Source organism: Lobosporangium transversale, assembly GCF_002105155.1.
Source record: "Lobosporangium transversale strain NRRL 3116 chromosome Unknown BCR41scaffold_38, whole genome shotgun sequence".
In the NCBI taxonomy this organism is placed as follows: Eukaryota; Fungi; Mortierellomycota; class Mortierellomycetes; order Mortierellales; family Mortierellaceae; genus Lobosporangium; species Lobosporangium transversale.
Window position 1 is genome coordinate 395,980 of NW_019029016.1, and position 23,798 is coordinate 419,777.

Below are 23,798 nucleotides of genomic sequence, written 5' to 3' on the forward strand. Positions count from 1 at the left end.
ATAAATGTTTTTTTAAAATGGATAAAACAATTAAAAACGCTGTATCATTGATTAATGCAACTCCTTACCTCTGTCTCTGATTTCGTGAGGCGTTCTAGCCCTTTTTTTTTTTTTTTTTTTTTTTTTTTTTAAAAAAAAAAAAAAAGAAAAGAGATTCATCAAAGAACTCTAGCGGCCAACGCATTGGTCAGCGCGTGGCTAAGTATAGATAAGATCATCAAAAGACGAAAATGTAACACAGGCATGAAATATCGCCCATTGCAACCCGAATCCATCTCCTTCAGTAAAACCTGTATATGATGATTTACCTCATTATGAAATGTTGCCGCATTAATACCTGAACTTTGTACGAGGGAGACTATTGATTTAGATAACAAGTTGAATATCAATAGTGCTCTGGCACTTGAATCATGCTATGTAGAGTCATCATGCAAGGCAGAAAGATATTGCATGGGTGCCTGTTAGAGTAATCAATCATGCAGAATGGTTGACAAAAAAAAAAAGAGAATTATTATTGTTACGTAAGCAGAAAAAGATTTTTTGCCCACTGTTCAGTGTCCTTCTAAAAAAAGCATACAGAGTGAGAAATAAGGTTTATTATACACTCGTCATTGCCTACGCACTCTTCAAAACTAATTATTGTCGTCATATCTTACCCACCATTGAGTACTCTATTGGTTTTCAAGTGATAATGAACACTATAGATAATTAGAGGACGAGGTGGATTGTCATATAACAGCCCTTAGGATCCTCGTCAATAAAAAAAAGGGGGTTGTTAAATAACAGCGAGCGCAGGGTTGTCAAATAGATTAATTCCTTTCATTTCCTTTCCTACTTAGCTCCACCATTTCCATTTGCTGATCGTGTCCCTGCGGACTCTCTAAATGAGAGAGAAGCATTTTAAGACCTCACCTGTAAATTCATTCGAGGGGCCTTGGCGCTTTATGGAATTAAGTCCAGATCCTTAGCAATCGTGTAAAGAAATAACAGTCAACGGGGCAGACGGTATTGCCTACTTTGACACTAAACCAACTCGCCGAAGCTTCTCTGCTGTTGCAAACGTGTATAACTACTACGCCCCCACTGCACCCCCACTGCGCCCCTATGGAGGTACAGACATAAATAGGCATGATCAGCGCAACAGCTAGAGTAGACTTCACAGAATAAAGATTCTTGTACATCCCAAGACTCACCCTGCTTGTTACTATTTACATGGTAGCAAAGACCCATCGACCCACCGACCTACCAACGAACCCATTGACTGAAATTTCCTGATTCCCCCGATTTTCTCCCCACGATTTTTTCCGTCCCTTAAAAAAAAAGAGAAATGCATATAACTTTAATTTGATTGCCATGGAAGACCTCACCGCGTCCCTTCAGGCATTGGACCTTGATGAAAACACCCGCGCATCCGTGCAAAGCGCTATTCAGGCCTTTATCCGCTCGAACCAGGACAATAGTTCAGCCGCTACCGCCTTTAATGACCATATCCGCACGGTGGCCGCTGTGATCAAGCCCCCCAAACCCGAACCATACGACGGAGCTGTCGACGATGTCGAAGTTCTTAACTTCCTGGAAAGTCAGGAAGAATATTTTCAGATTATGGAACTCAATCACGCCTGTTGGGCACGATGCACTGTTATTGGCCCAAAGAGAGGCGCCAAGGTGCGGTGGCGAGACTGCGGGTTGACGATTGACACCCTGAGAAAACTTCCGAAACGTTTTTATAGAAAACTTTACGCCTCCTAACACAGCAGCCACAGCCCAACAAGTACTGAGCAGATTGAAACAGGGTAAATCTTCGGTGGTAGAATAGATCAAGATTGCGTCGCGCAGGTGCTTGTTTCCGATGCAAGTTAAAAATTTTTAACCAAAAATGGTTGCAAATTGATCAATTTTAGCACACAAATTTATTTATGGTATCTTTTTCTATCAGGTATGATACTCCTCAAAGCAATCCTGTCCTGTTTTCAAGCAAAGAAAGGCTTTGCATGTAACACAGTGCCATTGTGTCCGATATGTAGTTTTCTTGCCTTCCTTTAGACTCTTGAGTCTACAGTTAACGCATGTCATCTCGTCTTTGCTTTCTTCGCTTCTTACTGGGTAATGAAATCCCAGGTGGTGTCTATGAGGATTTGGGATGGAGCTGCTTTTAGTAATATATTTGCTTTTCGACATCTTGGTAGTAATATCGAGGTATTCCTCAGCTTCTAATTTTCTTTTTGAGTGCCTTTGCTTGATGACAACTTGGGGCCTGGAAAGCGATAAGAGTTGGTTTACAAGACTCGAGCGAAATTGACGTTTTCCGTCTTTCCTAGCCGATCTGTTGTTAGCACACCACAGTACGTATAAACTGATTATACTCGTGCCTAATAACAACAAGAAGAGCGGTATCCAAGTACGACTGCACCTCATCTGAACAGTGTAGTAATGACGAAGTTGGTCTGCGATATCAATCCATATATTTTTTTTAATTATCAATGACGCGAGGGATGGGCAGTTCCTTTGCGAATGAATCACCAAAGACTCTACGTATCTTGGAGGCATTTACCTTATTTCTCCATGGCCTCCTTCTGGTCTTATGCATTAGACAACTATCATCATGAAGACTATGGATAGTTGTAAACATCGTCACGGGGTCACTGTCAACCCAAAGCACCGCCAATACAATCTTAACTATCGCACCTCCTTTCTCATCTCACTCTAGACGTGCTTCCTTGGAGTATTTGAGGGAAGCGGAGGATTGCGCTGAGTTGAGATGAACGGCTCCACATGCTCCAATACCACGGTTTAACATATTCTTGAAAAGGATGGTTGAGAAATAGTTGTCTATGTAAGCATTAAATTTCAAGTTTTGAAACTTCGGAAGCTGTTCAACGAGCTACATAGCCTTTCTTCCGGTGTTAGAAAGAGATTTGTCGTCATCACGAGGTGGCAAAGGATCCAGTCGCAAATAATAGAATTTTGCTTAACTGAAGCTTTAAGTAAAAAAGACGGTTTTTTAAAATTGCTACCAAAAATGATTGGAATTCAGGATGAGACAATATATAAAGCAGGGACACTTGCTGAGGCATGCCATTCTGTGGTATAAGCCATTACTCTAGCAGCAGATCAATTCATGTGTAAGGTATACCAGATTTACTTGATTTTATTTTACGTAATTCCTATACACTCTTGGCGAGCTGCTCTCTAGGACGAAGTAGAAGAGTCTATGGAGCAATCCTAGCACTTGTAGGACTTCATGGGATAGTCAGCAAGGTACTGCTCGACGTATCCGCTCCCGTTAGGGAGGATGCCCTTGTGGAGGAGAATGGATTTAACCTTGCCGCCGACCTTGTCGAGCTTTCCCCACTTGTGGATCAAACCCACCCTGGTGCTGAAGCCAGCGCGAGTCCATTTGGCACCGCAGTTGGCGGTCTCGTAGAATGTCAAGGTAACACCGGTAGCGTGGGGATCTTCGTGGTGATACTGAGCAGACTTGGCATTTCTAAAGTCAATGGCACTAACGCACAGGTCATACTTGGGGACCTCGATATACCTGCAGTTGCCAGTGTTGTTCTCATCGCTGTAGAAGTAGACCTTGCTGTTGGCGGCTTCAATGGTGGTGGTAGCAAGAGCCAAGGCAACAGTGGTGGCGATGATAGAGAACTTCATGATGTTTGGTTTTTGTTATAAGAGATGGTTAGGTGCTTGGAGATGATGAGACTTGGAGCTGAGATTGATGTTGATCCAGGGCCTTTATATATCTTTTTCCCCTTCTAAATAGAGAGCTGATATTCATGGTGCATATGCGTGTATTGTAATACTGGTAGACCGTTTGAAGGTCCGATTCTTTGATGGTGATTTGAAAATAGACAGGGTATATGTGCCTTCTTTTCCGAAGGTAGCCCTTCTCTTAGTAAAGTTGCCCTATCCAGTTCCTTCCTTTGCTCTGTGGCAACGGCGCATACAACAATTTACTCAAGGGCGCAAGGCTGTCTTTAGAGATGGTTAGAAATGACCGCCTCAAATACAACAGCCTCAAAGACGACAGCCCAAACGCTGCATTGGAAGAAAACTAAAATATCAAAATGTTTATACTGCCATGCATGTTTGTTTATTACACAGCGTTCTCGAATAATATGAAGAGAAAAGCATATTATCCGAGGGAGCCGACCTATAATGTGTCACTTCTTTTCTTTATTAATTCGCCGAAAATCCATAGTCACTAAATAAAAATAAACAATTTTTTTTTTTTTTTTTTTGCTACAAAACTATGGTGCCACAAAGATTGATCAGCATCTTCGACTTGAGCTCCGGACCAGACTAGCTTAGGGAGAGGAGGGTGGAACATTATAGGTCGGCTCCCTCGGATAATATGCTTTTCTCTTCATATTATTCGAGAACGCTGTGTAATTATCACAGCGGGAGCCGACCTATAATGTGCATCCAGAGTTTTGTCCCAGGGTGATCTCAGTAAAATTCGTTCTTGTCTGACTAGCCATGCGGTAGAAATATTGGAAAGTTTCCGGAGAAGACCAATTACCATGAGCGATGATGTCGTCAATCGATACCCCTGCTGTAGCTGCAGCTGTAGAGCCGAGTGCGCGTGGCTTGATACGTCGGGAAGCCTTTTCCACTTCTGGGATCTTAGTTGAGATCGAGTCCATGTGATTGGAAATGGTTTCTGCTGATACTGCTCGATTCAAATATTTGGAATGTCGGATGAGAGGTTGAATTGTCAGACTGTCATCCTTCGGATGTGGTACCTCCAGTGGATGATCTGTTAATCTTTGCAAATACGCAGCAAATGTATTCACAGGGCACAGTTTCGGATCACTGTTGGAACGAATACAAACTGTCTTCTCGATGCGGTTCCCAAGTCGTTTCTCTTTGGGAATAGGAATGAAGAGCATGAGTTGGCTTGTGGTCCATGTAGTCTTGGTCAGGTCTATACATCGAATGTCGTCTGGACGAAGGAACCCACAAACGCCTAGAAGCCAACAAAGCTTTCTCGTGAGCTGAAGGAATGACATTTCCTCGTTAGAAGGAAGGGATCGAATATAATCAAGAGCTGGGTTGAGATTGATGCTCAATGCGTTGCTAGGTCGAATGTGTTTGGCCTTGATGGCTGTAATGAAGTCCTTATACACATGGCTCTTGTCAAACGCTGATTTGTCTGAAAATAGAGCTAAAATGGCTGAGCGTTTCTGCAGAGTGGTGGCGGGAGACCATGGACGGTTGCGCATCTGATGATTGAGATAGTTAACTAAAAGGATCGGATTGGGGGTGAATGGATCCCTGTCATTTTGCCTGGCCCAATCGATGAACACTTGTTGCGCTGGAGCGTATTTTTTGTGCCGTCGCTGTGTCTGAGGGTTATCTAGTATAGTCTCCGCTGCTTCGCTGTCTAAACCTAGGTCTGTGTAATAGCGCCGTTTACGCGCCATGCTTGCAGTGTCCAGTGCGGATTCTTTGCTAGAACGTTTTGATCTTGTCCTGGAGCTGGGAGGACATACTTGCGTGGGATCTCTCTGGGGGCACAAGTCGCCATCGCTTGAAGAGTTGGATACCATAGGGCGCTGGGCCAGTTCGGAGCTACGATCGTCGCTTGTAGCTTCTCTAGCCTCAGCTTCTGAAGGGCCTGAGGGATCAGGTTCCATGGCGCGCAGATGTACAAATTCCCCAGATTGCTCCATGGGTGCCGTAGTGCATCGAAGTTGATCGCTAAGGGGTCTGGCTTCCATGACATGAACCTCTCTGTTTTGTTGTTGATTGATGATGCAAACAGATCCGTCTGATGCGGGCCCCAGATCTTCTGTAGATAATCGAAGAAGTCCTGATGAATGCTCCATTCCAACTGCGATTGCATCCTGCGTGATGGTGCATCCGCTGGGTTGAATGATGATGGGACATATGTTGTCTTGAGTCGTGTCCCTGTTGCTAGGCAATGCTTCCAAATGGTGTCCGCTATTTCCATCAATGGAGCTGAGCGAGTCCCTCCGAACCGTTGGATGTGTGCCAGTGTGGTCATGTTGTCGCAAATTATGTTCACTGTCTTGCCCTGCAGTTGGGGAAGCTTTGTCGCAAATAGAACTGTCCGCAGTTCTTTGACGTTGATGTGCTCGTGAGACTGTGAGGCTGTCCATCGCCCTGCATAGGTCGAATCGTCTACGACGATACCCCACCCTGTGTCCGAGGCATCTGTGTAAACGTCGACTTCTGTCCTCTCCGTGAGCCATGTTTGTCCGTTCCAATGCTGGAGGTTGTCTATCCACCATGTGAGGTTGTCCTTTGCCGACTCTGTCACTGTGATCGTGTCGGTCCATTTGTGGCCTTGTCGAAGGGCGTCGTTCTTTATCTGGAGAAGGCGCTGGCACATCAGTCGAGCTGGAAATACGGCTGCTGTCATTGCCATTGCTTTCCCGATGAAGGCGGATAAACTTCTTAAGCTGCAAACGCCATTGTTCCTTATTTTGCGCGCTTCCCTGCGAATGTCTCTGATTTTGTGTTGAGGGATCGAGAGTGTCATGTTTCTGCTGTTGATGGTAAAGCCCAGATGCTCTATGACTTGCGTTGGTTCTAGCGTTGACTTTTCTTCTTTCACTAAGAAGCCTAATGATTGAAGCTTTGATAGGACGCGCTGGGTGTATTGTATGGCTCGTTCTCTGCTGGGAGCTATAATTAGAAGATCGTCTATGTAAGCCGCCATTCGGATTCCCTGGCGTCTTGCCCACCTGAGGACAGGGCGCAACATCTTCGTAAATATAAGGGGGGACAGAGAGAGCCCGAATGGAAGGACTCGGAACTGGTAATGGTGTCCCTGCCATTCGAACTGAAGATATTTCCTCGACGAAGGATGTACCAGAACATGCATGAATGCGTCTGATAGATCTATGCTCGTCATAAAATCGTTTTTGTTCATCATGGAGCAGACATTTTTGATACTTTCCATCTTAAAATGTCTGTCCGGTATACATTGGTTCATTGGTTTGAGATTCAATACAGGACGAAGATCGCCTGTCTTTTTGGGGATGGTAAATATCCGACTGTAAAAGCCTGTAGGGGAAGATACTGTTTCTATTGCTTTTTTGGCCAAAAGACTCACTATCTCTTTCTCTATGGACTCTGTTTCCTTCACTGATAGCTTGTGGGACTTGCTTGGGCTGGATGAGAGTGGAGGTGGCGACTTGAATGGGATCCTGAATCCTTTGGCTATTATGTCCCGGACCCATTGCTCGTCTGTGATCATCGCCCATGCTTGCTGGAATAAGTGAATCCTGCCTCCTATTGGTGGTCGGTCGTTTGTTGATGCCCTCGGCCGCGACCCCGTTCGCGACCCCTGTTGGAGTTGCCTCGGGCATTGTAAAAATGCCGGTTACCGCCACTGATGTTGTTGTTGCTATCAGTCTGGCTCTGCGACTGATTGCTCTGACCTTGATTAGAATAGCTGCTCTGAGCGCTATTTCTAGGGAAATTATTGTTTCGATCATGCCTGTTCCTGTTCGAACCGCGTGCTGTGCTGTTGGAATACAGGTTTCGTTTGATGGATAACAGAAGCTTCTTTTTCTCCAAAAGGGATTGGGAGTCCACAGCCGGTGTCTTGGCATTGCTTTTCCTGGTAAGCAGCTGTAGACCATGAGCTCTCTCAAGGTTCTGCACTCGGAGGTCGTGGATGTAATGGCTAATCTGCTTGATATGCTCGATGAGATCGGAAACTCCCTCAATGGCTGATAGCGTGGACTCGTCGGAGCGACTGTCGTCTTGCATGGCATCCAAGACATACTTGTCCAAGGGGCGCGTATGGATAGCCAGCTTGGATTGAATGGACGCCAGATCAGAGTCGAACTGCTGCCGTAACTTGGCACTGTCAGGCCATGGTAGGTCGGTAATAGGTGGTGCAGAATACTTCTGAAGCTTGTTTTTGGGGTAAGAGCCGATGGTTGTTTGTAATGTGTCCCGAAGGTCCTCATACTGATCTTTTTTCTCTGGATCAGGGACAAAGAAATCTTTTCTGCCAAAATTTGGGAAAAGTTCGAGGATGGCTTTGTTTGGAATAAAGTTATATGCCTGGGGTTCAGGAACCAGGAGGTCATGGATGTTAATGGAACTATCGATGTTGCGGTCATCGTTGTTTTCAATATCAATATCACTCATTAGTGGAACTTCTAAAGTATGCCAGTGGATGTGTTCGGAAGGGCGAAAGAAAAGAAGATGCTGATCAATCTTTGTGGCACCATAGTTTTGTAGCAAAAAAAAAAAAAAAAAAAAAAAATTGTTTATTTTTATTTAGTGACTATGGATTTTCAGCGAATTAATAAAGAAAAGAAGTGACACATTATAGGTCGGCTCCCGCTGTGATAATCCCTTTAACCAGTAGAAGAGTAATAAGCAGATTTAATGGACTAAGTTTAGGGCTCAAAAAAAAAAAAAAAATAAAAGGCATAGTGTTTTCATACCACGAGGCAGAGACTTCGCTCTTCAGGAACTGCAAAGGATCGAGAATATCTATAGTAAAGTCTCTTTCCTCAACTCACCTGCGCTGAAACCCTCGGGTCTATATCATAGTCAGAAACGCGCCTTCCTAAAGGCAGAAAAAATATTTTTAAGTAAAAAGCGGAAAAGCTAGATTTAGGTCTTTGAAACTCGGGTGCCTAGTGGGCAAAGTTACTATGGGAAGTGTCTAGATTATTGATGAAATTACTGCGGGAGCGCCAGGACATCTTCAAGTCTTCTCAAGCTCCCAATATCACAATGCAATCAGCATTCATAAATTTACAAATAAAGAAATGTAGCGCTTCTTTTGGGAACCCAAAATACTACTAAAAAAAAGTCCGCATCTTTCCTCAATTATAAGGAAAGGCTTAATTCTGCTCAGATTTTAGAAAACACGAGCCGGAGACCGTGGCTTCGCCACGGCCTGCTCTTGCCTCGTAATAAAATTTAATGCTTACAACATAGTAAGTTATCTTTATCGTACAAAATAAAATACAAAAACAAAATAAAATACAAAATATAAATGCAAAATAAAATACAAAATATAAATGCAAGTAAAATACAAATAAGTGCTACAAAATAACGTCAGATTGGATAACAATGGAGATGAGCTGAAAGTTGACGTGAATGACTTGGAGATGAAGAAGCAGCAGGATGTCTGAAAACCAAGATATTGTGACTACAATGCGCCCTTGAAGACAATGTTTCTGGTGTATATCCCAGGCTTGGCTTGTACCTTCCCATTCCCGACCAGCACCTTAAGATTGTTTGGGTCAGTACACCGTGATAAAGCAACGTAGAGATGGCCATGACTGAAGACATCTTGAGGAAGATAAACACCGACATGTTTAAGTGTCTGTCCTTGTGACTTATTGATAGTCATGGCGAAGGCTGGCTTGACTGGAAATTGGCGTCTGCTGAACATAACTGGCGAAGAGCGGTCATCAATCGTTGTAAGCGGTATGCGAGGAATGAAAACACGCTCCCCTCGATATTGCCCATTGATAATCTCAGTCTGGATCATTCTTGTGCCCAACGCACGCACAATCATGCGGGTGCCATTACATAGTCCGCGCTTTGGATTCAAGTTGCGAAGAAGGATGACAGGTTGACCGACTTTCAACTCCAGTTTGAATGGAGGCAAGCCTGGTGGACTAAGCTTGTTTAGATATTCTACAGGATAATGGACCGGAGCTGTTGCTTCAGGGTCTTGTAGGCTATCTTGACCAATATAACTGACTGATTGCTGAGTACTACAGAGCATAGTGGTAGCCAATTGGTTTAGCCTGTCTACATCTTCATTGAGAGGGCTCAATATAGCGCGCTCAATGAGTATTTCAGGCCGGAGTCCAGCAGTTTCGATGTCTGGAAATATCTGCCTAATTAGTAGCTTTTCGTGACTGTGATCCTTATTTACAGCTGGGGCGTCAAGGACCAAGTTGTCAGGTATCCTGATATAGTCGACATGAGGGCCAAAACTAACGGTCGGCTCTGTCCCTTCACCAATACGGAGTAGCCATTCGACAAACGCTTGGTTCTCAGGATGGCTGTTAACTCGCATATTCTTGCTCAGTCTGAGTGTCGTCACCGAAGGCCAAATATAAGATCTTTTCAATGAAGCATCCTCAATCTGAGCCTGTGTCCCACGGATGACAACCGGAAGTACCTGTCTGAAGTCGCCTCCAAATACAAACACTTTACCACCGAACGGAGTATCCTGTTCCATAATGTCTCGAAGCAGCCTGTCTACAGCCTCAAAACAATGCTTATGCTGCAAAGGAGCCTCATCCCAGAAGACGACATCAGCATTACGTATTCTTACGGCAGCATCTTGCCGCATACCAAGATAGCAGATGGAGCGACAGTCAACAGGGATCGGTATCTTGAACGTAGAATGGGCTGTATGGCCGTTATGGAGAATAAGAGAGGCAATTCCTGATGATGTGACAGCAATCACACTTCGCTTATGTCGGCCAGTGAGACAACCAATGAGCGTGTTGTATAAAAAGGATTTGCCTGTTCCTCCTGGGCCATCAATGAAAAAAAGTCTCTCATGAACCTCACCCTTGGCTGCCTTAATGATGTGTTCAAAGGCTATCCTCTGGTCCAAGTTCAAGTGTATCACGTTATTGAGAGCCTCTTGTTCAAATTCCCATTGCTTCTGCGTGTCATCAACTTGATCTTCCTCCTGTAGGGCATTTTCTATTCCTTGAGGCATCTCTGGAAAGTTAGCCAGGCAGGACCCAAGCTCCTTCAGCACTTCATTCAGATCGTAGAGTGCCGAGCTCTTAGCTTGTTCCTCTGCGATACCCTTCGCAGTAGCAGTTGCTTCTCCCTGGAGTCCTTTACATATATGAAGGAAGTCTTCTGACAGGTCCCTTGCAAAGCGAGTCCAAAGAGCCAGTGGGTCAGAGAGACTACAGTTGATCATCATCTGCATTTGTTGCTTCTGCCCTCGAAATTTCTTTCTCAATGGCGCTATTGAGCTTGAACCATGCCATGAGCTGCGAGTCTTGGGCACAGGAGATGACTTGCTCGAGGTTAGCATCAGGACCGAAGACCACTTGCTGCTGATCCTCCAGATGGACAGGCAGTCGAACAACATTATGGGATTGCCCATGGAGCGCAAAGCCATACATACGCCATAAGCTCTCGCAAGTAGATACATATCGGCTATCCCTGTATTTGCTGACCTCATCGAGATTAACATTTCCTCCATCCGCTGCCAGCCACGACAGCAACTGCTGCTCTATCATGACCCTTGTGCACGTATTTGTAAATATACTTGACTGATGACACTGATCCACAGACTTCAACGTTAATATGAGCGTTATATTTGGTTGTAAGCCATAAATTGTGAGGAACAACCCAAGTGTTGTCGACAGTGTTGCCTTTTGAGTTTACAAAAGAGCGTGCAGGATCATTACGTCGACGATAGTTCGGGTAGCCATCCTCGCTTCTTGCAGTATTTCCCAAAAATGAGCGTGGGTACTTTTTGCTGCAGCTCCCTTCCACCATGCATGGCGCTTTAGAATTATGGACCCCACATGGTCCATGTACCATGTGGGAAGTTACTGTCTCGTACGCAAGCGGGGCACTGTGTCGATCGGGGATCTCTGCAGACACAATAGAGTCAATGTCGTCTGCAGTCCGAGGCTTGCTTCCATCGTCAAGAATTATGAGGAGATGCTGATGCGGCAAACCACGTTTCTGGAACTCGACGACCCAATTGTAAGCAATAACTTTCCCTAGGACATCTTTCTTGAAGAGGTCATCCTCTAGAGCCTTCTTTTTGAGATTAAATACTCGTACGCAAAGGTCAGGCCAATCAGCTGCTGTTTGGCCTTCATAAAGAGCCTCCTGGATCTCTGGCCACTGGGGATTACATGTGAAGGTGATGAAGAGATCTGGCTTGCCAAACTTCCGAACCATGGCAATGGCATCTTGGAACAACTGTTGCATAAATCTGGGGCCTCCAACAAAGGAAGATGGTAAGATAATCCGCTTTCCAATATTCTCTGGCCTGAGATTGAGGTCAATTGCATCTACTATGCCGATATATGCATCCGCTTTGAGCTTAGCTTGATTCATACTGATATATAGGAGCCGAGAAGTTTCCAACTTGTAATATTGGTCGACAATATATTGGTGAGCCAAACGTGGAATCATCCAAATGTAGGATCGTTGATCTGTTGAGCTCATTGGGCGGATTTGCAGTCTATATGCATAGAACTCCCTTTGGCTGACGAACTCTCGGGTTTTTTTCGTCCGGCTCTCATGAGGTTCCATCTGGCCATCCTCAACATCCTCACCATCGCTTTCTCCAAGAGACCTTTCAGAGCCTAGCTCTGACCCGCTTTCCTTCTTATACTTGCCGTATGTCCACCCACACTCACCATTCGGATGCAAGAGGACGTAGTGAAGGCTGTCGTATGACGGATGAGTCTCGCTGATCTGCTGTAAACCGCCCCCTTTGTATTCAATAACTATATCCCTTCTTGAAACTTGGCTATCATCACCAGGCATCAAAACAGCGATTTCAGAGGACGAAGGGGGACCATATTGTCTCCGTCCTTGGCTCCTTAGGTCACGTTGGGACTCAGCACGGATGACGACCCTTAACTGAGTATCTTGACCATTGACACGCTCTTTAATGTTCTTGAGTAAACGGGCCATCGGGTGATGTCGTTCGAGAAGCTGTTGTAGCTCAATTAACAAACTGTTGTCGAGAGAACCTTCAAAGTACCCATTGCGAATTTTGGCCTGCTCTTCAGGGTCATGAATATGGCTGTGGATCTGTAAAAACTGAGGATCTACACCTTCAGACGGGCTCAGAGGGTCAATCAGGTGAGCGATACCTCCGATAATACGGAAAGTGTACACGCCTTGTTGGCTGTTTGCAAGGCTCCTGGCATGGTTTACTTTCATCGACGTAAAGGACAGAGCACAGTTGTATTGCCGTGCATTATTTCGAATGGCTTTGCTTCTCGCGTCTTGGCCACCAAAGACCTCTAAAAAGCGGCGCGGAATACCCTCCAGATGAGGGATTTTGACTTGACCTCTGCCGCAGCACAAGGAAAATTCTGGTCGGTGCTTGGTGTTTTTCACTCGTTCTTCAAGGAACATGATAGCATTGCAATAAGGGCACCGGACCATCTGCTCTAAGCGGTGTCTATGGCGCTCGATATTGGGGCCTGAGATTAATTCTTGTTGGAACCTCCTTCTAGCGGTGGGGATAGTATCCATACTATTGGAATATAGAATCACAAATTTTTATTAATATTTTATATGGGCTTTTTCACTTTTTCACTTATCACAATATTTTTTTACACTAAAATAATAATAAGGGGAGGTCGGACTTACTCTTTATCGGGGCATGTGTTTCGGTTATGTCCTGGGCGACTGCATATACTGCACTGCCGTTGCACAGGCCGACAGGGTGACTGTAGCCTAGAGAGCAATGATAATGATGTTAGATTAGAAACGCAATACGTGGTAGTTTATAAATTCAATAAAATGTGAACCAAGAGTAGCTCACCTTCGTCTTCGCTCAGGTCTTTCGCTTTCACCTGGGCCATCAAGGCTAATGCTTCGTCTGCGAGTCGTCACAGGCTCGGTTCGATTCTGCATGGGGTCACTAAAGATAACATTGCAAAAGAAATGGCAATTTAGGATTGAAAAAAAAAATGCATTGCTAAGGATTACATATCGAAACATCAAAATGGAGCTCACCCTTCATTATTTGGACATGCACTTAGAAGCAACTTGATGGTATAAGTTTGGTGTAGCCGAAGGGACCAATGTTTCCTGCGACCGGGAGAGCTCTAAGTTATAGTCTTCTTGAGTAGGACAAACACAGCTGCTCTGAGAAGAACAACCTGTGTTCATGCAAACAACACAGCCAAGCCTGACTGCAAGCTCAGCTCTCATTGCCTCTTCTTTACGTCTTCTTTCTTCCTGTTCTTTTTTTTCCCCTTCTCTCTCTTGTTCAAGGAGTTCAAATAGGGCGCACTCGTCAATGGAGTCATACACTATCATGCAAAACTGATTCAATAATTCATTCCCATGTGCATTTCTTTTTTTCATTCCTCGAAACCGTATATGCATACAACACTCATACTTTGGTTTAATAAAGCTCCCGTCTTCTTCTACGTCGTAGTGATGCATTGTGACATTAGCTTGTCTCATTTGAATAGCTAATGACTTTTTTGTTCATGCAGGTCATTGAATCAGTTTCACATGTGGTCTAAAATGTTGCCCATGACAACTTTGGACGTCATTTAATGCCAGTAAAAAAAGGACTTTTCTCTCTTTCCTTTATGAACACTTGCTTAACTCTCTCTTAACTATACCTTCACAGAATATGAGACCCACTCCACAAAGGAAAGTCAACGAAGCCAGGAGGTTAATGATGGGAGGTATGTCTACTAGAGAAACTGCTGCTAGTGTTGGTATATCAATAGCGACGGCCACCAGGATCTATGCACATAATAAGGAGTACATGCCAGTCAATAAAGGCGGTCGACCAAGGAAAGTACCTAGAGGTATCATGCAGTATCTTAAGGTGAACATGAAACGAGGTACACTCAAGTCTGCAGTTGAGGCCACCATCAGAGCCAACCAGCTCATACCAGCGGCTGTTTCTGAGACCACCGTTAGACGACGGCTCAAGGAGTTAGGATTGACAGCAAAGAGGCGTGTACGTAAGCCAGCTTTACGTCGACGACATATTAAAGCTCGTTTGCATTTTATCAAAAAGTATAAGGAATGGACTCTGGAAGATTGGAAAAAGGTTATTTGGTCAGATGAATCGAAAATAAACCGAATCTGCTCTGATGGCGTGCAGTGGATCTGGGACGACAATCCGGGACGCCTCACTCGCAGGTCGGTGCAAGGCACTGTCAAGTTTGGGGGTGGTAATGTTAAAGTGTGGTCATGCTTCTCATGGTACTGACCTGGATACATTGCAAAGATTGACAATAATATGGACGCACAACTTTACATCAAACTACTCCAGGAGGATCTACAGATGTCGCTTGATGACTAGGGCCTAACTAAAAGCGATATCGTCTTTCAGCACGACAATGACTCGAAGCACACGGCGAAGATTGTTAGGAAGTATTTGGAGTCAGTACATCTGACAGAAGAGGAAGGTACACTTCTAGAGTGGCCAGCACAATCCCCTGACCTCAACCCTATTGAACACATGTGGGCAGAATTGGATAGGCGGCTCTCTAGGTATCCCGAGCGAGCTAAGAGCTGTGATAAACTATGGGAGCGAATATCGGTTGAATGGTACAGGATCCCAGTGGACTTCTGCCGCAAACTCATCATAGGTATCCATAAGAGACTCCAAGCTGTCAGTGATGCCCATGGTTGGAATACTACTTATTGATGTAAGGTTATGGCTCACAAAAGAATAAAGATCTTTGGCCACCGAATGGGCACATGTGAAACTGATTCAATGACCTGAATGAACAAAAAAGTCATTAGCTATTCAAATGAGACAAGCTAATGTCACAACGCATCACTATGACGTAGAAGAAGACGGGAGCTTTATTAAACCAAAGTATGAGTGTTGTATGCATATACGGTTTCGAGGAATGAAAAAAAGAAATGCACATGGGAATGAATTATTGAATCAGTTTTGCATGATAGTGTATGTCACATCACCCCCTCTCCAGTGAAGGAAATGATAATAATAGGGAAATATGTATATGATAATAAGTATATGTGTACAAATGTATGTTTGTACCAATATAAGTTTGTGTGAGGAAAATGCTAAAACCTCATGTTATTTGATGTTAATGGTGGAGGAGAAAAAAAAAATAAACCTCAATATGTCTGTGTCATCGTGCCCGCTCTCATTGGCATGATGTTGGTGGAAAAAAAGCTCGTTTGGCGTTGAACAAGTAAAAACCACCTTGGAGGAAAGCGGCGAGAAAAACCTCCATTGTATTTGTATGCCGCTGATGATCGTCAGACTATTTCGACAGACGTGCTCGCTTCGAGGGCCGATAGACTCTGTGATCTGGCTGACGTTTATGATGGTGCACTGGTACTGCAGTTTCAGTTGCAACCTTTGATGCCCGATGTTTGTTTATGATATTTGTAGTGTTTGTATTGTTGGGCTGTAATAATGAATATGATTCTTCTGTACTCTCTGAGACGCCTTGTTGAGTAGACAGAGAATAGTTGTTTGTAGTGCGAGCATATGTATGAGGACAATTTTTGCCTTGTTGCATCCAATAATCGCGGATACATTGTGTTTCATAGAAATGACTATACGGTTCCCAGGTGTAATCCTTTGGATTGTCATAGCCTTTCCAATGAACAAGATACTCGTGCTCTTTTCGATTATATTTTGGGTTTGGTGGCCTATGTTTGATGATAGTTTTGACAATATATGTGTTTGGATCGATTGGTTCGGCCAGGACCAGTTTGAGTTGAGAAGTAGTGTATTTCCGTGGAAGGATCGTCCCTGTATTATCACGTAGTGTGTATGTGCCATTTCGATCTTGGCGCACGACAGTATAAGGGCCTTCATATTTCGGATTCAACTTATTTGTTCGTGTTGGATCAAGTGCCATGACGACTGCTCCATCCGGAAAGATATTTTGTAGGATAGTAGCATTGAATCGTTCGACCATTTTTTGTTGTGTAGCTTTAGATCGTTCACTAGCTGCTGGAAAGACAACCTTTGTCATGTATTCAAGACGTTCAAGTAATTGGTCATGGTTGATGAGATGACTTTCGGTGTCCTGAAAATTGCCTATGCCGTTGTAGCGTCTCGCAAAGAACAAAGAATATGGTGTCGATTGATGTAAATCAACTATTTGAGTGTTCATCATGAGTTGTGCTACAGGTACTTGTTTTGCCCATTTTGTTGGATCGTCTTCAAAGCGTTTGCGAATGATGTCTGTGGCTATTTTCACTTGTCGTTCAGCTGCGCCATTCGCACGAGGGTGATACGGTGTGATAAGCCGATGTTGTATGTGCATTTGCTTTGTAAGAGAATCAAGGACATTATTGACAAATTCAGTGCCGTTGTCTGATTGTAGGATCTTAGGAAAACCAATGTCACAGAATATGTTGAACAGTTCTTGAGCAACAGTGATGGAATTCTTGTCAATTAAAGGACGAAGGTAGACGAATCTGGTACAGATATCTACTACTACAAGAACGTATCTGTATGTATGTGTTGTTCCTTGGGTATCAGTATGTGTTGATGGGTGCAATTCACCTAGTAAATCGATTGCAATATGATCGCCAGGGAGTTCTGCATGAATGGCTTGCATGGGGTGATAGCCTTTACGAACAATATTGTATTTTTGACAAGCTCTGCATTTTTTGACGAAGTTGAGACAATCATTAATAAGATGAGGCCAGGTAAGATTAGAGGAATGAATGGAACGAACCATTCTTTGACCGCCAATATGACCAGGGCCATGAGCTTCCGATAGTACGGATTGACGTTTTGCCTCAGGTACTTCGGTGTATGTTGCACGTAAATCATCATCCTGTATGATATGCATATAGGTAGATGTAATATGTTGTGCTTTAAAAGTGTTTGATTGTGCAGATTTTGTGTTATATGTGTTTGTATGTTCATTATTATAAGTAGATGTATGATAATTCTCAGACCATAATTCTTTTGGAAAAAGTCGTGAGAGGTGATCTGGTAAAATGTTTAAGATACCAGGTCGATAAATAATGTCAAAATTGAATTCTAGTATTGTATCTTGCCAACCAGACATTACAATGGATGGCTTTTTTTGTGTGAATAGGTATGTAAGAGCGCGATGATCTGTATATAATGTAAATTTGCGGCCTTTAAGATAGTAGTAAAATTTAGTGAGAGCGAAAGCAATTGCTAACATTTCTTTTTTTGTGGCCGAATAATTGCGTTCACTGGGCTGTAATGATCTAGCCATGAACGATATATAAGAGACCTTGTTTGAATTATCAGGTCCTTCTGGTAATTGATATAATGCTGCACCGATACCAATGTTTGATGCATCAGTAGCAACATAAAATTGTTTTGTAAAATCTGGAAAGATTAATATAGGTGCTTGTGATAATAGTTCACGAAATGAATCAAAGCATTTTTTTTGTAGAGATGATAGTTGATATGGTTTTGTCTGAGTGCGAAGTTCATCCAATGGAGCAGCAAGTGTACTAAAGCATGGGATGTACTCGCGAAAAAAGTTAAAGAAGCCAAGATAATGTTGCATTTGTTTGCCGGTGTGTGGATAATCCCATTCATGGATGTTTGTCAATTTTATGGGATCAATTTGTTTGCCATGTAAATCAATGATATGCCCCAGAAGAATAACACGTGTAGTGAAAAAATGACATTTATCGGGATTTAAAATCATACGTGCATCTGTGAGTCTATTGATGACAACTGTCAGGTGTAGTGCATGTTCACGTAAAGTCTTTGAATAAACGATTACGTCGTCTACAAAGATTGAGACATAAGGTAAATCGCCTAAGATACGAGACATGCCTCTTTGAAATAAACTGGACAAATGTTTAAGTCCAAATGGTGCACGTTGGAACATATATTGTTTTCCTCGGTGTGTAAAAGTAGTTAGAGGTTGATCTTTTTCATTAATAGGGGATCGATGGTATGCTTCTCGGAGATCAAGAGTGGAATACACAGCATGACCTGCAACATTATTGAAGACTTCATTTGCCAGTGGTAAAGGAGAATTGTCATCTGGCAGATATTGGTTAAGAAGACGTGGATCTAAACAAACACGTTTTTTAGTGCGTTTGCCCTCAAGATCTTTTTTGGCAGCAAGGGTAAGTGGACTGTTGTGTGGGGTACCTGGTGGAGCAAGAGTAATAATTTCTTGTTGTAACCATCGTGAAACAGTTTCATCAACTAATTGTTGATCTGTTTGAGCAAAAGGTCGTTGTCTTCTAAAAATAATTGTGTTTGGGGGTACTGACAAGTAAACTTTCATTTCAGGAACAGGACAGAAACTGTTTGTTGGAATGTTTGAGTTTGCATTTAAAGCAGGTTGGATAAGTTGTAGAGTTTTAGTTTTGATTGATTGAAATTTTGGTGTTCGTTCATTATCTGGAATTGAGTCTAATGGTGTTAAAGTAGGTTTATTGTCAGGTATGACAGTAATATTGTTTTCGAATTGTGAAGTAGGATTGGGTAGACCAGTAATGCCAAAACCAAATGAATAAAAAGTGTTAATGCCAATTTGAAAACCATAATGAGGTAGATCCAGTACTTCCATATATGTAGATAAAGTGTGTGCTGCACATGTAATTGTAATAGGTACAGCAGTTGTAGTACGAGATGTTGTTATACCAGCTTTGCCCAATTGGATTGTACCAGGAGTAGAGCTTGTTGGTATATTATGTTCTTTAATAACATTTGTATTAATAAATGTATGTGTGCAACCTGTGTCGAGCAGTGCCATATATTCTTGTTCCTGATAATAAACCGGAAGTATGATACGATTATCATGTTCTGGTGTAGTATTATTTGTTTGTATGCTTGCGATATGCATATAAGGAGAATAAGAATAATCTGTTTTATTTCGAATATCATCATCGTCATCTTCAATCATGTCTGCTATATGAGATGAATTTTGCATATCAATAAAAGTATCAGGAGGAATATAGGTGCTCTGATTAATAACAGTCGCATTATTTAATGGAATTTGCTTCTCTTTTCCTTTATATGAAGATGAAGCATTGTTCTTTTTAGGACATTTGTTTGGAAAATGATATGACTGACAAGGTACGCAGAATGGTGCAGTGCAATGTTCAGTCGTGTGATTGTTGTAATGACATTTGTTACAACTTGGTTTGATATTGTTTTTGGTTTGTTTATCATTTGTATGATTTGTTTTTTGTATGTTTTGTTTATGAGGGTCAGATTGAGCAGGTTGTTGATCAGGTCTGAATCGTTTGTTGTATGGTTGCCATCTGGATTGTTTTGCATAATAAGGGTTTTGAAAGTTGTGAGGTTTTGAATTAGATGGATTAGATGGAGACTTGAAAGTAAAAGGAAGTCGGCCATAGTCGATAGGTTTTCCATCAAGGATTTTGACGAAATCGTGCCAATCACTGAAAGTACAGTCGGCATGACTTGGTTCAGAAAGATTATGCGAGTGGTAAATGTGGTTTATACGGGTCCAGATGCGAAAGAGGGTGATTGCAATTGGTGGCAAAATGCTTGTAAGATAATGCGTAATCGCAGGTGAAGGCTCAGCAAGACCAGAATTTATTTTAGCTTGTTGAACGCGTTGTGCAAAATCAGCCCATTGTTCATCTGTAAGAGGTAAAATGTTGAGAAGCTTTTTTGATGTGTCAATCACGTCAGATGCTTTGTCTGTGTGTTTCAGGAATACTTTTTCGGCATCTGATTGGGTGATGGGATATTTGGGTGCATTTGTAAGGTCGTGTTTGGCTTCGGTTTCACGTTCTCTAATAAGATGAACGAGTTCTGTAACATAAAGACATCGTAAATTCATGTCTTGGATGGCTTGACCCAAATATTTTCCGTATGTTGGTCCATCGTCAGGAGATAGAGTGGGGACAGACGTTAAAATATCGGAAAAAAAGACGCGAAGAAATTCTTGAGCATTGCTCAGACAGCCGGTGCCTTTGCCAAAACGGACACAATTGGAGGGTATAGTTTTTGCAGGTATTGGTTCGTCTTCAAAGAAAGAGGTAATATGATGTGAGAATTTGGTGGAGGAAGAGATAGTATTGGGTTTTATGATGCATTCATCAAGCTCTTGAAGAATTTTTGTTTGTCGCTCAATGATAGCGTTGTGTTCTTTTATAGATTGGCGTAAATGTGTGATATGGTTGTTTTTGTCTTTGTTTGTAGCAGGGTTTCCATTAGAGAGAAGAATCTGTTGTGGATTCAAGTCTTCAAGATAAAGTAGAATGCAACGTTGTTGTCTCAAATTGGTCGTATTTTCATTTAAAATTGTTGAGATGTTTGTGTAAGCTTGTTTTAATTCATTTTGTGGGGCTCTAGGTCCCAAGCTGAGAACGGCAACAGGTGGATGTTGAGTTGGGGCTGTAATCTCAGTCAGAGTGTAGAAAGTTTCATCTTGATTGGAAGTCATCGTAAAGGAGTGTTGTTTTTTTTTTTTTTTTTTTTTTTTTTGAAGTAGTTTTCTTGCCAAAGAAAAGTGAAATTCAAGTGTCAAGATAAGCTTTTTTTTTTTTTTTTTTTTGAGAATAAATATGCTTTTTTTTTTTTTTTTTTTTTTTTGCAGGTGATTCAATGAATGGAGATAGCACGGAATTTTTTTTTTTTTTTTTTTGATGCATGTCAAAATCTCAATCATTCATTGGTTCATTTAGTCTGAAAATCACGCCATTTGAAATGAGTCTCAATGGCGAATGAGAATGAAGAAAAGAATGTGAATGGATGGATGATTGAGAATATAAATTGATTGCTTTTTTTCGTTTTCATTCCTCCATTCGTTATTTCACCATTCTCACACTTTCAACAAAACTTCAGCACACTTCATATTGCCATCAAAAACACTTCAGAATGTCTTCCAACAATGTTTCCCATAGTTCCCCTGCCAGTTCTCCCGTGGAACTTCACTACTCTTTCACCAGTGGTGGAGAAAATAGTTTTGAGCATGATGATAGAGATCCGGCCTTCGTTCAAGCTGATCGTCATGCACTTTGGAGAGAGAGAGGAGATCCACGTTATCGTGATCGTTCTCCTTCTTTGGAAATTGGTGGATCTGTTCCACCCAAGTTATCCGTTGGGACTTCGCTCGGTGTACGAAAGCGAAGTGATGATGATGATGGGGAGTCAGAGTGTGCGCAACATCATCAGCGCCGTAAAGTTTTGGAGGATGTGGACATGATGGTAATAGACATCATAAATCTTTACAAGATGGTGCGCGAGCAAGGGGAGATAATTGCAGATCTGACCAAGCAAGTGGAGGATTTGAAAAAGCAAGTAGGGCGTTCAAAGAAATATAATCTGCGTCCTACTCCCAGTAGAAATAGCAACCGCAAAGGAAAGAAATAAAGCTTTGCGATTGTTGATTTGTATATGTGTGTGTGTGTTTTTTTTTTTTTTTTTTTTTTTTTTTTTTTTGATATAGGATGAGAGGTTAATTCATTCAAAAAAATGAGGAGTATGGGTGATCAATATGAATAATATGGATTGAAAAATGAATGAGAAACGTTCATCCCTTTATTGATCACCTCCTACTGATATAAATAGGGTGAAGGACAATCTCTAATTGACAACTAATAATTAATAAATGAAATTACTACTTACATGTGACTGATATGTCACACTCTTGCCACCCACAGATTCTTGCTTACCCATGGATGAGTGAATGCTCCAAGCTGTTGCTTATTTATGTTTTGTTCATTTATGATGCTCCAAAAGTTGTCACATAATTTCGCAGTCACCTAATTTTTCTACCTGCTTTAATATATAGATAAAAATAAATGTAATAGTGGCAAAAGTAGAGAACAGTGGATAAACGTGAATTATATGTAGTCCCTTCGGAAATAAACCGATATTCTCCTCACCTAATGCAATATCAAAAATAAAGATAAGCATTTTAGCATTGGCGGGTATGCAAGCGAAAATGCTAGAATTTAATTGTTACACTAGATTGTTCCTCGCAGAAGAACTACGTAATGTAAATTATCATTCCCATAGTTTTAGATAGGCTTTCTAGCATTACTTTTGTAGTGTAGGAGGCACTCTTTTATGATCATTACTTGGCTATTTAGCTACCTCTATTATAGACAATGCATCAGTATGGTACGTAGGTCCCTTGTCCTCTTTTTGTGAGGGAGATTGTGGGATTGAAAGAGAGCGAACAGTTGTTCATGTGGAGGTATGCGGGACGGCTGCTGGAGATCAACTCGGTGGAGTGAGTGCCGTTAGACCAAGGACTTGAGCTTGGCTATCCTTAGAATAGGACAAACACATCCTTGCTGCAAGAGCAACCTACGTCAAGCAAGCACTACATCGAAGTTCAGCTGCAGTCTTAAACCTTTCTACCTCATTTTTCCTTTCTTCCCCTTTTTCCATCTCCTATTCAAGCAATGCAAGCAGGGCAGAGCCGATTGGCCTATAAGCCCAGTCATATTCCTTCACCTGTTCTCCTCCTTGTAAGCTCTCTTCAAACCTCCGTCTCACCGGACTTGCCATGCTTTGATGACCCATTTGGCAGGTGGCGAAGGTCTGACAGATGAACGTATGGAACATATCTTTTTTTTTTTCTTTTCAAATGAAGAGTGAAAGATATGTGAAGGTAAAGTGTGTGAAAGCAAGGAATGTGATAGAAGAAGGTGTAGAGTGGTAAAGTACGCTAAGAGTTCAGGCCCATAATATGTATATACTCTCGCATCGTATATTGTTGACATGACCTTTAATAGTGTGTATGGTATACCGTACTCAGAGTAGAGGTCAAATTTTTTTGAGCAAAAATTTTTTGGTGTCGACATTTGCAATGAAGAGAGCACTACCCTTTATTTTCTCTTTTCATTTAAAAATAAGATACCTCTTTATTTCCACCCAGGGAGCCATATTGGGGCCAAAGCCACTCTCTGTAGCAGTCACTTTGCCTTCATGGCAGTCACATTTCGGCACGTGCAGACACCCTTTCGTTTTAATATATAGGATATTATATTTTACAGCGTTTTTAATTGTTTTATCCGGGTGAATCTATTTGACAACCCGGGTTGTCAATCTTATTTGACAACCCCCCCTAATTTAGCAGTCACACCGGCTTATTTGGCAACCCAGGTCTTCAATTTTCACTTTTTTGTTATTTGACAACCCGGGTTGT

The 23,798-nt window shown here is 42.3% G+C and overlaps 2 protein-coding genes across 2 annotated transcripts; both read left to right on the forward strand.

The window, feature by feature from the left end:
• Nucleotides 1-19,763: 19,763 nt before the first annotated feature.
• BCR41DRAFT_373330 (hypothetical protein) lies at nucleotides 19,764-21,172 on the forward strand (the record flags this gene model as incomplete). The annotated part of the gene is made up of 5 exons (XM_022026768.1): nucleotides 19,764-19,855; nucleotides 19,991-20,181; nucleotides 20,569-20,650; nucleotides 20,993-21,084; nucleotides 21,132-21,172. 5 exons carry the CDS (start codon nucleotides 19,764-19,766, stop codon nucleotides 21,170-21,172), a joined length of 498 nt encoding a protein of 165 aa, XP_021878378.1.
• Nucleotides 21,173-21,309: 137 nt separating this feature from the next.
• On the forward strand, nucleotides 21,310-22,012 carry BCR41DRAFT_411454 (hypothetical protein; the record flags this gene model as incomplete). The annotated part of the gene is made up of 1 exon (XM_022029450.1): nucleotides 21,310-22,012. The coding sequence occupies exon 1, from the start codon at nucleotides 21,518-21,520 to the stop codon at nucleotides 22,010-22,012; it is 495 nt and encodes a 164-aa protein (XP_021878379.1). The 5' UTR covers nucleotides 21,310-21,517.
• Nucleotides 22,013-23,798: the final 1,786 nt, after the last annotated feature.